The following is a 17,124-nucleotide window of genomic DNA, read 5'->3' on the forward strand; positions in this document are numbered from 1 at the left end:
GTGTCCCCATTGTGTTCCCAAACCGAGGAACAGGGCTTGACATTGGGCGCTTCACATCAGGTGAAAAAAAGGTCGTGCGAGCTGGGCAGAAGTGAAACTGCCCGGAGGGACAGCTTTTCTGAGTGAGTTGGTGCCAGTTGGAAGTGATGCAGGAGGCAGGGCTGGGCTTGGAGCGCGCCCCCAGTGATGGATGCTCCTCTTGCTCTGCATTGTGAGTGTTCACTTGGGAGGGAGTGAGGGACGGCGCCTTCTCCTCTCCCCCTCCTCCAGTTCGCTGTCACTGTTGATTCTGTCGGAAGAAAAGCATCTGCCCGAGTGGTGGGAACGGCAGAGCTGTGGCAGCAAACGGGTTGACTACAATGTCCGTGCAAGCCGGTGACAAACTGACCGATTTAAGTCTCCTGTCTGCATGTGGCTCTGATGTAATCGGTGTAAGCGGTGTGGAAGGTGGGTCTCTCTCAGTCCAGGCGATCCCTTGCCTGTCTCGCCCTGGTGCAAGTGTAAGCACATCCAACTCTCCGCTCATACTTTCATCGATTGAGTCAGTGTGCAAGATCCTTTTTGCTGATGTGAACGCCTGGACGCCGGATATCGCATTGACCCAGCCCTGATCGCTCTCTCTCCACCCCCCAACCACCACCCCCCACCCCCCAAGTTCTCTCAAAAGATAGTTGTAGCCAGAGGGCTCCGCCGATCCCCTCCTCTTGCTGCACTTTGTGAGTTTTCCTGGCCTGGATCCTTTCCCAGCCTGCTGAAAGATAGAGCCCTCCCCTTCTTAAACCACCTGCAGCCTCGCTCACCCCTTGCCCATGTGCGAGATGAACGCTTACGGTTCTCCCTACATGTACATGGCCGGCCCGGTGTCCCAGCCCCGACCCCCTCTCCAAAGGACCCCCAAGTGCGCCCGCTGCCGGAATCACGGTGTCCTCTCCTGGCTCAAGGGGCACAAGCGCTATTGCCGCTTCAAAGACTGTACGTGCGAGAAGTGCATCCTGATCATCGAGAGGCAGCGGGTGATGGCCGCCCAGGTGGCTCTCCGGCGGCAGCAGGCCAACGAGTGCATCGGCAGCCTGATCCCTGACAGCATCCGAGCCGTGCAGGGGCTGGCTGCCGCTCCCGGTCCCGCCGAGTCTCGCCACACTCCAGCCAAAGGCGGAGAGACGGCGCTGCGCTGGGAGCAGGAACAGCCAGACAGCAACCAGCAAGCCAGGGCCGGTAAGGATCAGGAAACTCCATTCAGGCACCAATCGGAAGGAAATAGGTTTGAAACACCGGATTGAGTTTTTTTTTGTTTTAACTCTGATTTAATTCACTTTTTATCAAGTGTTCACCTCGATTCGATCCCACCGCAGAACAGATGGTTTGGGTAGCATGGATTGCCATGACGATTGAAAGTACAGTGGATGGAGTGGGTTTAAATGTGGGATCTATGATGGACAACCTAACTGAGGATAGGTTTGACCTGTGTACCCACTGTTTTTCTGATTGACATATTTAGTGAAGCATTTTGTAAAAAAAACAATCCTAAAGCGATACGAGGCGTCACTGTCAGGGCTCAGAGGACAAACATACCGTGAATTTTCAAACTAGGAAAATAAGTAGAAACCATTGGACAGAGAACAAAACGTCCCACTCGGTACATTGACACCCAGCCTATATTTTCAAATGTGGTCGCGAGCCTCCGAGTTAAGTTTAGTGTAGATTTAAAAAATCAAATAATTGATTACAATAATTTACTAAGCAAATTCATTCAATGTTCTAAACTTCTCCATGATATCTAACAAGGCAGGGGTTTGCTGTGATCTAGGAAGGTTAAACTTTATTGCGCATCATTAGGCAGACCTGGTTGCAAAGCCCTACAGTGTATATTGGAGCGCACACCGACATCTGCACAGTGTATAAACCATGATCCAGCCCCAACTTCTACGGACATAGACCTGAACTTCCTCTGGTAGCAAAGGTATGAAAGGCAGAGAAAATCTTTTCAAACCGCAGGCGACCAGATGGAGTTTGTTTTTTTCCCCAAAGTGCAGCGCTTTGCTGCAAACTCTCATCCTGTTCACTACAGAGACAAATAGAGAAAAAGTTTCACTGCTTCCAGCCAAATTATACCGGCACCGAGATTTGTAGCGCTCCATCCGCATTGGTTCTGAGTCAGCTTCTAGTCTGCCGAATCCATTGCTTTTGTAAATGAGAACCCGCGTATTACAGCAGTTACTACTGAAGGATTTAATTAGTGGAGATTTTAAAAATATAGCATTGATACCTTTTTAGGGAATAATTATACTGGCACTTCTTGGACAGCCTTTAATATATAACTTGCCGTGGATTTCATCCGAATTCATTTTCATTTGAATATGATTTAAAAAACATACCCGTTCTAACTGAAGTAATCTTTGCTAACAAGATCTGGTTAACCGGGCTGCTGACTGTACTTTACTTGCCGCTTGATTGGTTTAATGCCCCCAAGTGCTCACCAAAGCTAAAGAAATAACCTCCAAAGGGGATTCCCAGGCCCACTCGATAGGGATCAGTGAAATGGCGGAGATGCGCGATTAGAAATGATCTTTGTGTGTTGAAGGCGGATTATTTGGATAAATCAGTTTACCAGAGGAACTATTTTATATGTAAAGATTTAAAAAAAAATAACAGCGAAAAATCCGCCGGCATGTTTCACGAGCAGAGTGAAAATTTGAGTTTGGATGGAGGCAAAGTGAATTATTTTAATGCATGATGTTGATTTAAATTCTTTGGAGAAGGGGCAAAGGGGATTTAACCGTTTTCTGTTCTCTCATTTAGAGTAAGGGAAGTTTGAACACAAAATCCCGCACCTCTACAATAGTCTTTATCCAATTTTCATTTTAGACAATAACTGATCCTACAAATGATGAAACTTCGGGCAGCTCTGCGGACAGGCTTAATGCAGTTAGAATGGAGGGTGGCTACATGCAACCGTGACCTTTTCACCTGGAAGCTAGGAAGTAATCCATCCACAGGCAAACTCCCAAAAATCTGATCATGCGAAACAATCGACTTTTTATTCGATTCGGTTGTTTTACGAATGCATGGTTTTAAAATTCGTTACTTACAAAACAAATACGTTTAATGGATCGGTATTAGGACGATTTCAGGTAAACAAGGGTTTTCTGTAAATGAAGCACTGCGTATAGGAAAATGTCCAGGACTTAGGCCAAGCTCTGTTTTCTATCGGAGGAGCCGTGTGTACAGTGCAAACATCGAGCAGGGAGTCCGGCACAGTCAAAGACTTTGCACTCGGCCGAGTATGAATTTGGTTTCCGTGACCACGCTTAAATAGACGAAGCTGTGCAAACTGGAGCCTGAACAGGACCCTGAGCCTATCGCGTTTTCATGAAATGTTCAAGTATTCCAAACATCCAGCACAGTACACACATAGATAAAAATCTCTCCGAGTTGAAATTCATTGAGAGAATTACATCATCGATGCGTTCATACTTAAGCAGCACACAACATGACGTAACCATCAAACTGGCAGCAATCCCATCGCTGTTTTAGACCCAGGCTTGGAATGGCTGTAACCTTTTAAAATAGTTTAACAAGATAGGAATCGGAGTGCAGTACACAGGAATAGCAATACCAGTTGCTGTAAATTTATACTGGATATGATCACAATGTTAAATCTAATATTAACCTCGATGCAAAGCTTTCAGGACTGGAGAAGGACTCTGAAAGGAGTCTTTCTGTAAATTATATCACAGCTGTATCATTCAAGTGGAAATATGACCGAACGGGGAGAGTGCACTTAACAATACTGCACTAGTTTCATCACAATTTATTACATTTAATACTAAATTAGTTGTGAAGGTTAATGTCTAAAGATGAAGAATACTCAATTTAAAGAGGAAATCTGGTTCCGAATATTGGTTTAAAATCGAATGGTTACAAGAATTAACTAACATTAAATAGCCATTTGCTTTCTTGGTATCCATCAATAGTGTTGAGGACATATTATGCCGAAACTGAAAGCTGTGACGGGTAAAGAAAATTCAATTAAAATGGCGAGTTCGGTTACCTCGCGTCAGCTGAGGCACAGTGTTAACACTCCAGTCTCTGGATGAGAAGGTTGGAGTCATGTCCCAGTCCGGAGACAAAATCTAGGTTGACACTTCAGCGCGGAACTGAGAGCACTGAGAGTCAGAGGTGCTCAGCACTGAGAGTCAGAGGTGCTCGCTTTCCACTGAGACATTAAATGGTGCCCCTGTCTGCCTGTTCAGGTGGATACTGTTGGCAAAAGAGCAGGCAAGTTCTTCCAGGTGTCTTGCTAAATATTTGTCCCACACTAAAACGGAGTACCGAATCATTGTCTCGTCCCTCTTTGTGGGAGCTTGCTGTGTGTAACTCCGCCAAGTTTCCCTCCATTACTGGACGTGTATCCCCATGTTACAAGTATTTATTTGCTGTAAAATGCTTACTTCAGTTATTCATTTCAACTGAGTGCAAGTTATGGGCCAGTACCCCAATATAGCAACACTCACTTAAATTAAACCCAGTAAACACCACTCTGCAGAAAAACTCGTGTTCCAATTCATCATCATTCTTAAAAAATATCTTTAATGATTTTTCACAGCGAATTTAAGCAGAATATTGCTTAACCACCATTATTTTATCTGTATATGGTATGTGCCTTCCTAACAGAGACCTCATTATCTTTCCAGTAAATGCATTCCGCGCTGTGTCGCTTTTGCTGCGATTGGCAATCTGCTTTTTTCGTTATTTAGCTCCGGTGTATTTTTGTGTACACCTTACATATATATTAACCATAACTGAATGAATAAAACATTAACTTTAATGCGACCCAATATCTGTTGTATTGTGACGATCATGGACTTGGGTCTTTTGGTGTTTAATGTTGTAGCAATTCAAACATCTTTAAACGAACATCTTCATCGAAATATTTTAGATTACTAACATTTCGTTAGGCTAGTGAAAATTACGATGGTTCTAATGTCGGAGTCGTTCATTAGGTGTAAGTGGTGTTGCTTATTCACTGGTTTAATTAGGGGTTGGATGAATCCTCCTTTCCCCAAACTGTATCTCTTTAACTAATTTAATTGTTAGCTCTTTGCTATAATGTAGTGACGATTTTCTTGGATAAAATTTTAACTGTGGTGTTTTTACCAGTGCTACTTATCCAATTAGACCTGCAGTGACCCATTAAGGGGCTGGGATGGGCCATTTTCGTTTCAGGCAAGGTGATGTGAACAGTAACAGAGTAAGGAGCCGGTTATTGAAGATTTTTATAGGCCAGACTTCATTTCATTCACGTGATTTTTACTTATATAATATTATTTAAGCGGCATTCCATGATGCACTTGTTTTAAACATATGCGTTTCGCCTTGGTTTAAAATACACACTTGAGATTAAATCGAGCTGACAGCCTTCACTGTGATCTGTTTCCAAAACAATAATAAAATAAACTTTCGGCTATCATATCGCCCCTTATTTTCTTCTATTTAAGAAAGATTAACCAGAGCCTCGCCTACAAGGTGAAGAGATTTGTAGCAATGCGGACTATTTCTCGGCGGCACAGAAGGGAGGTCAGAAGCTTAGGGGAAAAGACACATTTGGCTGTGGGATTTGGAAAATACAATTTACTAATTCTGAAATCGTTATACTCAGAACTAGCACACGGCAGGGAATTTAATCCAGTAATTTCACAGTCACTATATCACAGGATACATTCTCTGACATTTAGGAATGAAGTGGTGTTGATTTAAACTGAACTATATTAAAGTCACACACGGCAATTAATTAGCAGCTGATACTCATTGCTACACTAGGTTTTGCAGCAACACATTTAAATTTGCGTCATAACCAGCGATTTTCCACATTCAAACACCTTGTACCATTTGTTTGTTTGGGGTCGAGGCCGATGCCGGGGCCGATATTATTAACTGCTGAAAGGTCCCGAAGTAGTCCAACAGTCAAGAATGTAATGTGGTGCTATGTATGCGTTCCTTGGTCAGGCCAAGTGGTGTTTCCGCAATGTTAAGCACCTTTGTTTCCTTGTTTTCATGATGCACACAATTATAAAGGAGCCAGTGTCATTAGTAAAACAGAAGACGATAATTCTTCATTAAATTATGTTCCAAGGGCCCGGAGGAGAGAGATATTTGTAACCATACAATTTAATTCGTTACAGAAAACATTATTCGAACCTGCTACAGATTGCTGGTTTGCGATTATGCAGCGCTTTTTATTTCGAAGTTTAAAATGTTGATTTATGGATACATAAAGAAAGATGTGTAAATTGATTGAGGTGCGGCTCTAGCTGTTGCGGTGGGGGATTTATCGATGGTTCCAAAAAGCACTTTATTTTAAAAAGAAACATTGCCGCATTAACAGCTGGCAGACTTTAACACCTCAATGTGAAAATAGATGAGACGAATGGAGTATTGGATTTGATCAGATGATTAATAATCGCGCTTTAATGCAAGACTCTTAACAAATTGCAGCAATCAGACTGGAGCAAATTCAATCGAAGTGGGACAACAATAACTTCTTCAAAAAAGGTCAAACAACACTGAAATGTTACCAAGCAACAGGCGAGTTCTTTGGAAATACAATCATACCCGCATTGATGTACAGCGCATTGCCATCCAGTCAGCAGTTCTCCTAACAGCCTTCCAGAGAGAAGGGAGAGTAAATCGCCATCAATCACAAAGGCACTGGCGTTTTCGACATTGATTCGTAAATGTTGCATTTCTCCACCGAAATTCAAGGTCAGAGGGATTATTGTTCTAAACGCCCCTTTATTCAGATTTAAAGGCAGTATCTCTCGTTGTTAAGAGATTGCCAGAATAATCCCACACTCTTCATAGCTCCCACTACCAAACATTACCGAACTTCTCTCTGGTTTGATTCGCCAGTCTCCCTCTGTCGTACCCAAACATTACCCACTTTGTTTTCAAGGATTTAAAAAAAAATCTCGCATTTACATTTTGCAAAGCGGCACACATTATAGGAGGAGCTGAAATTCTCTCCCTTGGACACGGGAATCAAGCGAAGGCGCCAAGAAAATTCATAGGGAGATTTCAATGCCTGAATTGACATATAAAAAACTAACAGTAACATACAGCTGCTTTGACTTTTTCAAACAGCGTAACTATACAGAGACATTTCTAATAACATTTAAAATATGCTTTATATAAAGTTATAGTTTACAACATATTTAAATACTGCTCTAAATGTAATACGTTTATCGCGTTAAACACAATTGCTGTCTGACTTGTACTCGAGTCCACCAGAACGCGAAAGGCAAAATGAAATTGATGGAAACCCATCATAAACCGATCATCATCTGAAGGGAAAAATAGGCTACGGTAACCTTCATTTCTAATATTTTCAGTTTCTATTTCAGATTTCCAGTATTGGTGGCCGTTGGTAAGTCGTCCTGAAATGGAGAAAGGTTTTATATTTAAAACTGCATTCCATTTTGAGGTTAAAACAATCGGGCCAGATTTATTACAAAACTAGAAACAACACAGAATTACCAAACAAGGAAAATTCACGGCAGAGCTGGCAAATGAAGAAAAACTCAATAAATATTTTTAAATCAATTCTAATGCAGATAAATGCTAAAACTAGCAGCCGCGTTGTAACATAATTCCCTAAATGAAAACCAAGAATAAGAGTGAAAACAGGCAGTGTAAAACGCGCAATATCAAACATCCAAATGGTACATGATGTTATATAAGAAAACTAATTCAAAGAAACATAATGAGTTTTAGAGAAGAAAATATGTGTGAAAGGTCTCAGTTTCAGTCACAATTCCCACGAAGGCAACCAGAATGTTCCTCCAAGGTATAAAATCACAGAGAGAAATAAAAATGAAATGAATATGTGCACTCTGCTCCCACTGCTTTGATCCTAGCAGGAGAACTTGTACATTCCGATACCATTTTCATCAGTTTATTGAATATATACTTCAACAAACTCCGTTCTCTACTTCAAAAAATCTGTTTTATTTTGTAGACTTGTAGTTGTTTTCTAAAGGAAGGGTCATCATTTTTTTTGAGAACAGACTTGTAAATTTAAGCAATGGCACACTCAAGAATTTACACATTCTACTTTAAAACATATTCACACATAAATATGTTGAAATTGTGATTAAACGCATAAAATTGATTATTACGATTTCTCAGGAGTATCCATTATCTAAAATCAGAGGAGCCTCTCATTCAACTAAGACATGGCTGGATCATATGATCTGACCCAGGGTGTTCCCATGGTGACTCATATTGATTAAATTGAAAGAAAATAATATTAATTTATTCAAATGTTATAATGGTGCATAGGGCGTTTGTCTTTTGGGTCAACAGTGTCTTCCATGACCCCATCTTGCCCAATAGGATTTATTCACTTAACATCTCGTTATTCTATTTTAAGAATATGAGAAAAAGCCTCAAGAAGGTGTCAAGGCAGAGAAAACGTCTTCATGAGTCAACATTAATATAGATTGAGAGGGGGTTTATTAAAATCTGTTAACATGATTAATTAGACAAGAAATATTAACTTCAGATCAAATTCATTTTTCTAATGTTAGATGTTAAATTTAGATTCTAGGTTTGATGCTGATAGTTATTAATATGTGCTACATTTTTATACCATTCTCCTTTTACACACAAGTGGATCATCTCAAAAACCATAACTCAAGGATTACATTGTGTTGGTAACCATTATTCTTTATAATCAGAACCATTGATTTGTAGTTTTCATAGTAAAACGAATTCCTCAACCTAATCTATCAAAAGCTCAGAATTCAATGTATCAAAGATGAAATTTAACATCCAGTACAAACCAATGGCTTGATTGCGATATATTAGTGAATCTCCCATGGGATTGCTCAACAAAAGTTAATGATGCACTGTTTATAAATAGGATCTGTTAAGTTCAATGTGCAACCACCCTACTACACAAAGTAAAGCTGGTGGCAGCCCTCTTAATCTCAACTAGGTATTTTTCTTTCCTCTCACCCAACAGACTCTCTTCCCCTTCTTCAGTAGTATTTGTCCTTTATAAGGTTATTTCTCTCCATTTCCTAAATGTCTCCTGCTCAATAAATTATTTTTCTCTATCCCTCCAAATAAGATCACCCCACTCTATTTTTTCCCTAATGGAATGCCCCTTTATCTCCAACTCCCCTGAGTCACATATGTGAGATCTCTCTCTCTCGACTTACCCACCATCTCCGAATAGCATCTGGTTTTTCATTTCACTCTTCCTTTTTACAAAACATAAGACCTTAAGAAATGAGAGCAGGAGTAGGCCATTTGGCCCCTTGAGTCTGCTCCATCATTCAATAAGATCATGGCTGATCTGATTGTGACCTTAGCTCCACTTTCCTGCTGGTCCCCATAATCCTTGGCTTCCCTGTAGGTCAGAAATCTGTCTAACTCAGCCTGGAACATATTCAATGACACTGCTCTCTGGGGAAGGGAATTCTGAAGATTAATGACATCCTGAGAGAAGAAATTCTTCCTCATCTCCATCTTAATTGGGTGGCACCTTATTTTGAAACTGTGCCCTCTAGTTCTAGATTTTTCCCTCTAGGGGATACATTCTCACAGCATCTAACCTTTAACCAGCATATCCACTCCACATGGTCAATGTAATCAGTGTTTCTAAACTTTCAGATACTTTGTAGCCCAAAGACCATTAAAATCAAACCCTATAGTTGTCCATTATATCTAATTGCAACTAACCCAAAAGTAGTCGGGGATGGCTGAGGACTGTGCCATTCTTGATGAGGAAAATTAGAGTAGGTGTGCAGAAGGATGGGGTCAGGAATGGATGGTGACTTGGGAGAGGATGTAGGGTTGGAGGAGATTGTGGAGGTAGGGTGTGGCAAGGCCGTGAATAGTTATAGCTGAAGATGAGGATTTTAAAGTTGTATTCTATTTTTTTGACACATAAAGCAGATCATCATAATTTATTATGGTGCCAGTGAACAATTAGGAGAGCCAATTTAACCAAGACCAGAGGATCCTCTCAATCAGATGGGAAATGATTAAACTTCTAGTCTAAAACAGAGTGTGGCAGGGAGGCCTTGACTACAGTGTTTAATGTATTAAAAACTGTCCATTGGAGAAACAAACCTAAACCTTTCTTCATTACACAGTTCTTTCACAAACTATACTATGTAAAAATAATTAGCGTATTTTTCACCAAGTCTTGGATGAATCTATGTTCCTTCAACTCAATATTGTAGAGGTGGATGCATGGATTCTTGGTTAAGGACATGTTATATGATTTCAAGTGCAAGTCAGGGTGAACAGAATAATAATGTTGTTAATGGTCTGATTCAGTTTGGGAGAGTAGCCAGGGAGAGAGATGGAGTAAGTAACAATGGAAATGAGCTTATGCCAGGATCTGAAGTTGATGAGTGATGGGGAGCAAGTGTAGGTCAGTGGAGATGGAAGTAAGCTGTCTTAGTGATAGAAAGCAGAGTTTAAAGCTCAGTTCAGGATTGGACAGGATTCAACAGCTGCAAATGATTCGGTTCAGCTGAGAAAGTGGCTGGGGAGGGAGATGGAGTTAATGATAATAGAATAGAATTTCTGGTGGGGAGTGAAAATGATTACAGAATGGATTTGTGACTCCTCCAAGGCTTGATATCAGATAAACAGCCGGACAATATCGAGGTATTCAGTTGGTTAAGTAAAATAAAACTGGGTATCATCAGCATACATATGAAAGCTGGCCCCCTGGTCATGAATGATATTACCAAGATGGAGGATATTAGGTAGAGGAAGGAGTTCAGAATAGATCTTTGGGTGATTCCAGAGGTGATGGTGCAGGGAAACCAGAATCCATTGCTGAGATATTCAGATAAGTAGGAATAGAACCAAACAAGAGTCCCTGAATAATTATCCCAGAGAGTGGTAGTCAATGCCGCGATGTGGCTACTGAGAATTGCAGTCAATTATATTTGAGGCATTTATTTGTTTATATGAGAGATTATACTATCTTACTTAAATTAGAGAATTAGCCGGGTGAATTGGAAACGTGAAATATGAGGGGAATTTGCAACTGGAGATCAGGATACTTGGAGACCTGACTTCATGCTGGTTAAGGAAAGGGAAGGTTGTGAAGCCAAGTTAAAGGGAACATTTCTGACTTTTTAACTATGCGATAATTTTACTTTTAGGGATGTGGAGTGGAACGAGTGAGGAACTGTCATTGTCACTATATTGTCAAACAAGTTTCTTAGTAGAATGTGATATGGAGGATACATTGAATTGGAAGAAATAATTTGCAAAATATGGTTGTTGAATTACAATTCTACAGTAGAAGAAGAAAACACGAAGACTTAAAAACTTAGCTGGTGAGAATGAAGAAAACTGACCAATGACATGGCATTCATAATGTAGACAACAGTTTAGGTCAGGTTCAATGTATATTACAGACACAAGTGATTTTATTATAAGCATAGGAATTGCGAGATGAGGAAAGACCAAGGTCTACCTAATTTGTCTTCTACCACCCTGGTTGTTATAATGATACCATTTACTGTTTCTATTTTATTAATAAAGCTTATTAGATTTTCCTTTCTTTACAGCATTGTTCTTTACTGTAGGAAAATGGTATTTGTGAATGATGTAGGTACAGTGTGATGTTCGTCATGACTACTACTATGTTTATAACCGATTTTTATACCTGCAGAGTATTACAGTACAGATTTAGAAGGGGAAGAAGACTGACTGATAAAATTCCTTGATTATTTAGAACGTGTTACAAATGAAGCAGATTGTGGAACTCTCTATGGTACAGTTATTCAATTGCAGAATTCTTCAAAGTAAACTAAAACCACATGGATCCAATGTAGCTTATGGAATTGCAAATTAGTTCAAAATGGAGTACTGTGAGAGGAACAATGGTAGTCTGGAAGGGGCTGTTGGCTGGAGTTCTTGGTTAGTGCTTAGGAATCTGTTACTTCTATTCTGTATTCATGATCAGGATATTGAGAGTAAATGTAAACTTGCTACATTATTAAAGAGTGTGCAGTGCAAAGTTACAGTGATCATGGTGATTTCAATATGCAGGTAGACTGGGAAAATCAGGTTGGTAGTGGATCCCAAGAAAAGGAATTTGTGGAATGTCTACAAGATGGTTTTTTGGAGCAGCTTGTGGTGGAGCCCACCAGGGAACAGGCAATTCTAGATTTAGTGATGTGTAATGAGGCAGATTTGATAAGGGAGCTTAAGGTGAAGGAACCCTTAGGAGGAAGTGACCATAATATGATAGAATTTACCCTGCAATTTGAGAGGAAAAAGCTGGAATCAGATGAAACGGTATTACAGTTGAATAAAGGCAACTACAGAGACATGAGGGAGGAGCTGGCCAGAATTGACTGGGAGATGAGCCTAGCAGGAAAGACAATGGAACAGCAATGGCAGGAGTTTCTGGGAGTAATTTGGGAGACACAGCAAAAATTCATCCCTAGGAAGAAGAAGCATACTAAAGGGAGGACGAGGCAACCATGGCTGACAAGGGAAGTCAGGGACAGCATAAAAGCTAAAGAGAAAGCATACAATGCGGCGAAGAGCAGTGGGAAACTAGGGGATTGGGAAGCCTACAAAAACCAACAGAGGACAACTAAAAAAGAAATAAGGAGGGAGAAGATTAAATATGAGGGTAAACTAGCCAGTAATATAAAAGAAGATTGCAAGAGTTTTTTTAGATATATAAAGGGTAAGAGAGAGGCAAAAGTGGACATTGGGTCGCTGGAAAATGACGCTGGAGAAGTAGTAGTGGGGAACAAAGAAATGGCGAAGGAACTGAATAGGTAGTTTGCGTCAGTCTTCACGGTGGAAGACACGAGTGACATCTCCAAAGTTCAAGAGAGTCGGGGGGCAGAGGTGAGTATGGTGGCCATTACCAAGGAGAAGATGCTAGGAAAACTGAAAGGTCTGAAGGTGGATAAATCACCTGGACCAGATGGATTACACCCCAGAGTTCTGAAGGAGATAGCTGAAGAGATAGTGGAGGCGATAGTGGCGATCTTTCAGGAATCACTGGAGTCAGGGAGGGTCCCAGAGGACTGGAAAATCGCTAATGTAACCCCCCTGTTTAAGAAGGGAGTGAGGCAAAAGACGGGAAATTACAGGCCGATTAGCCTGACCTTGGTCGTTGGTAAGATTTTAGAGTTCATTATTAAGGATGAGATTTCAGATTACTTGAAAGTGCGTGGCAAAATCGGTCAAAGTCAGCATGGTTTCATCAAGGGGAGGTCATGCCTGACAAATCTGTTAGAATTCTTTGAGGAGGTAACGAGTAGGTTAGATAAAGGAGAGCCAATGGATGTTATCTACTTGGACTTCCAGAAGGCCTTTGACAAGGTGCTGCACAGGAGGCTGCTCAGTAAGATAATAGCTCATGGTGTTAGAGGCAAGGTACTAGCATGGATAGAAGATTGGCTGTCTGGCAGGAGGCAGAGAGTGGGGATAAGGGGGTCCTTCTCAGGATGGCGGCCGGTGACTAGTGGAGTTCCGCAGGGGTCAGTGTTGGGACCACAATCCTGGCTAAGTTTGCAGATGATACAGAGATAGGTGGAGGGACAGGTAGTATTGAGGAGACGGGGAGGCTGCAGAAGGATTTGGACAGGATAGGAGAATGGGCAAAGAAGTGGCAGATGGAATACAATGTGGGGAAGTGTGAGGTCATGCACTTTGGTAGGAAGAATAGAGGCATAGACTATTTTCTAAATGGGGAGAGAATTCAGAAGTCTGGAGTGCAAAGGGACTTGGGACTCCTAGTCCAGGATTCTCTTAAGGTTAATTTGCAGGTTGAGTCGGTAATTAGCAAGGCAAATGCAATGTTGGCATTTATTTCGAGAGGACTAGAATATAAAAGCAGGGATGTGCTGCTGAGGCTTTATAAGGCTCTGGTCAGACCACATTTAGAATATTGTGAGCAATTTTGGGCCCCGTATCTCAGGAAGGATGTGCTGGCCCTGGAGAGGGTCCAGGGGAGGTTCACGAGAATGATCCCAGGAATGAAAGGCTTAACATATGAGGAAAGTTTGAGGACTCTGGGTCTATACTCGATGGAGTTTAGAAGGATGAGGGGGGATCTGATTGAAACTTACAGAATACTGAAAGGCCTGGATAGAGTGGACGTGGGGAAGATGTTTCCATTAGTAGGAGAGACTAGGACTCGAGGGCACAGCCTCAGAGTAAAGGGAAGACCTTTTAGAACAGAGATGAGGAGAAACTTCTTTCGCCAGAGAGTGGTGAATCTATGGAATTCATTGCCACAGAAGGCTGTGGAGGCCAGGTCATTGAGTGTATTTAAGACCGAGATAGATAGGTTCTTGATTGGTAAGGGGATCAAAGGTTACGGGGAGAAGGCGGGAGAATGGGGTTGAGAAACTTATCAACCATGATTGAATGGTGGAGCAGACTCGATGGGCCCAATGGCCTAATTTCTGCTCCTATGTCTTATGGTCTTATGGTATTCGGCAAAAGATTTAGGCCAGGATTTTTCCCTCGGCGGAGGTGGGCGGGAATGGTTGGGAAGCCCATCGCCGCCTGTGGTCGGGGCAGGATCATGATTTCACACTGGCGGGCCAATTAAGGGCCGCCCCGCGTGAAATGCGAGTGGCTGCGCTCAGTGCCGCCTGTGTGTGTGGGGGGAGGAAGGCAAGCGTGCAACTTCACGCATGCGCGCAACTTCACATTCGCTGGAAAGGCTCCCTGAGACACAGTGGTGCCGCAGGGAGATGAACATTTTTCTAAATAAAAAATAAAGCTTTCTAAAATGTTATGAAACATGTCCCCTCATGTGACTCTGTGCAGGGACATGTTATTAATTAAATTTCAAAATATTTATTTTATTTTTATTTGCTGTTGGAAACCTCATCCCGTCCGTGGATGAAGTTTCCAAAAAAAATGCAGTGGCTGCTTGGCCTTTTTGCCTGCCCACCAACTGTAAGGCTGGACGGGCAGCCGAAAAATTTATTTTAATCACCTTTTTAACGGCCTTAGTAGGCCTTTTAATTGTTGGTGGGTGCGCTGCTGACTGTGGCGCGTGCCTGCCAACCGAAATATCACATGAGTGCGCAATGATGTCGGAACGCTCGGCCGACAGCATCGTGCGTCATTTTATGTTCGGTTGGGTCGGGATCCTGCCCGCTCAGTGAAAAATCCTGCCCTTAGTTTGTTAATGCAAATGAACAGACAAAAGACTATTGTAATTTAACAGTGTATGTTTGGAATTTCCACTTGGGTTCTCCCAATCTTCTGCTATAACTTTAGAGGAGGATTGGTGAAATCCCTAGGGAAATGGCATAAATGGCTAAAAGTTGCAATTTCTCCAGAGGAACTTCTACTAAACTTCTAATAAATCTATGGTGGGAAATCAGGAGAATCCAATAGAAGTTCAGTCCCATCAAATAGTGGACATTGGTCAAAAACATCTTCCATAAATACACACTGAATGGGATTGGATTGGACAAGGAAGCTTGGGGAAGGATTTGGAAATGATAACACTTTCAATGTCTGACCAAGGTGAAAAAAATTAAAAAAGTAAATGGAAAACTAAGATTTATAACCGGGATATTATCACTCTTTGCAGGTTAATTTGAGGCATTGAAATCAGCTTGTCTGGTCACATTGGAATATTGTGTTCAATTGTAGTCACCATGCGAATAAAACAGATTTGAGTATAGAAGAGGATGCAATGGAGTAATAAATCTAAATGTAAAGTAAGTTCAAGTCATTGAAACCTAGGGCAGAATTTTGCCCTTGATGGGTGGGCTCAGTGGAAGCAGGTTCAGTGGGGGTGGGCTCAGTGGGGGCAGGCTCAGGGGGGGCTGTTGGGAAGCTGACCGCCACCCACGATTGGCACCGGGCCACGCTGCCTGTCATGGGGGTGGGAGGAGGGAGAGCGGGCCCAGAGCAAACTGCGTGCATGCACGCGAGTGAGTGCTTCATAAACCCCCTGAGGCACAGAGCTGCCTCAGGTGATGAAAAGATATGAAAAGAAATAATAAAAAAATAAAAATGTAATATGTCCCCTCATGTCCCCACATGAGCAGGGACATTTTATTAATGAAAAATTAAAAGTTTCTTTTTGCTTTTGGAAGCCTCATCCCACCCATGGGTGAGGTTTCCAAAAATATGCAGAGGCCATTTGGCCTTTTCACCTGCCCACCAGCCATTAGGTTGAATGGGCAACAAAAAAATTAAGTTAATTGATCACTTAATGGCCTTAACAGGCCTTTTAATTGTTGGTGGGTGTGCTGCTGGCGTGCCCGCTGACCGAACTATCGCACGACTGTGCGCTTGGCCGATGTCAATGCATGTCATTTCGGCTAAGGTGGAATTTTACGCCAGCGGCATTTTACGGTCCCGCCAAAGTCAATGGGCTTTTGAACGGCTCGCTGCATTTCATGGCCCCACCCCCACTGCGACGGGGCTGTAACATTCCGCCCATAAGCCATAGAGTCCAGACAGAAGATTATTAGGAGAGGACCGTCGCAAAATATACAAAATATTAAGTGGAATAGATAGGTTAAGCTCAGAAAGTTACTTCAAATTATATCAGGAAAGCATAACTTGGACAAATTCTAAATTAATGAGAAGTAATTTAAAAAAAATAATAATTCAATTAAAAATAATTAAAGAGCAGTTGGAGCCATCTGCCAGTTTTTTAGTATAGGCAGAAACAGTAGCGCCAAATGTGATTTACAAACTTTGTCAACATGAGTTACAAAATATAAGGTGGTATATAATAATTCCCTATATGACAACAAAGACAAAACTGCAAAACGTTTCTCACTGGATGTAAAGCACTTTGGGATGTCCTGAAAGGTATTATATAAATATTAGTCTTTTGTTTTACCACTCATTTTGATAACACTGGCTTTAACAGACAGCCCTAAGTAATATTTGACATGTTATATTAACTTCTTGGGGCTGATTTTTGTCTTCACTGGTGGAGTGGATTGCTCACCTAGTACAGAACTAACTGATTTTCAATCTGTTGATTTCAATAGAATGAAAGTCACATGGCATCTATAGCAGGCAGGCAATCCATTTAATCAGATTACCATTTAGTTTGGAACAAAAATCTAACCCCAT

General features: G+C 41.6%; 1 protein-coding gene across 2 annotated transcripts in view; it reads left to right on the forward strand.

The window, feature by feature from the left end:
- The first annotated feature begins 818 nt into the window (after positions 1-818).
- The window catches only part of dmrt3a (doublesex and mab-3 related transcription factor 3a), a 29,089-nt gene continuing 12,783 nt past the window's right edge, over positions 819-17,124 (forward strand). The window contains exons 1-3 of one of the 2 annotated variants that reach the window (XM_078558131.1): positions 819-1,215; positions 11,025-11,034; positions 15,813-15,842. In XM_078558131.1, coding sequence (XP_078414257.1) covers positions 819-1,215; positions 11,025-11,034; positions 15,813-15,842 — 437 coding nt within the window. The remainder of the gene's footprint in view (positions 1,216-11,024; positions 11,035-15,812; positions 15,843-17,124) is intronic. The other variant, XM_078558122.1, reaches the window with a different exon arrangement.

The sequence above is a fragment of the Cetorhinus maximus genome, chromosome 2 (genome assembly GCF_964194155.1).
Source record: "Cetorhinus maximus chromosome 2, sCetMax3.hap1.1, whole genome shotgun sequence".
Taxonomy (NCBI): Eukaryota; Metazoa; Chordata; class Chondrichthyes; order Lamniformes; family Cetorhinidae; genus Cetorhinus; species Cetorhinus maximus.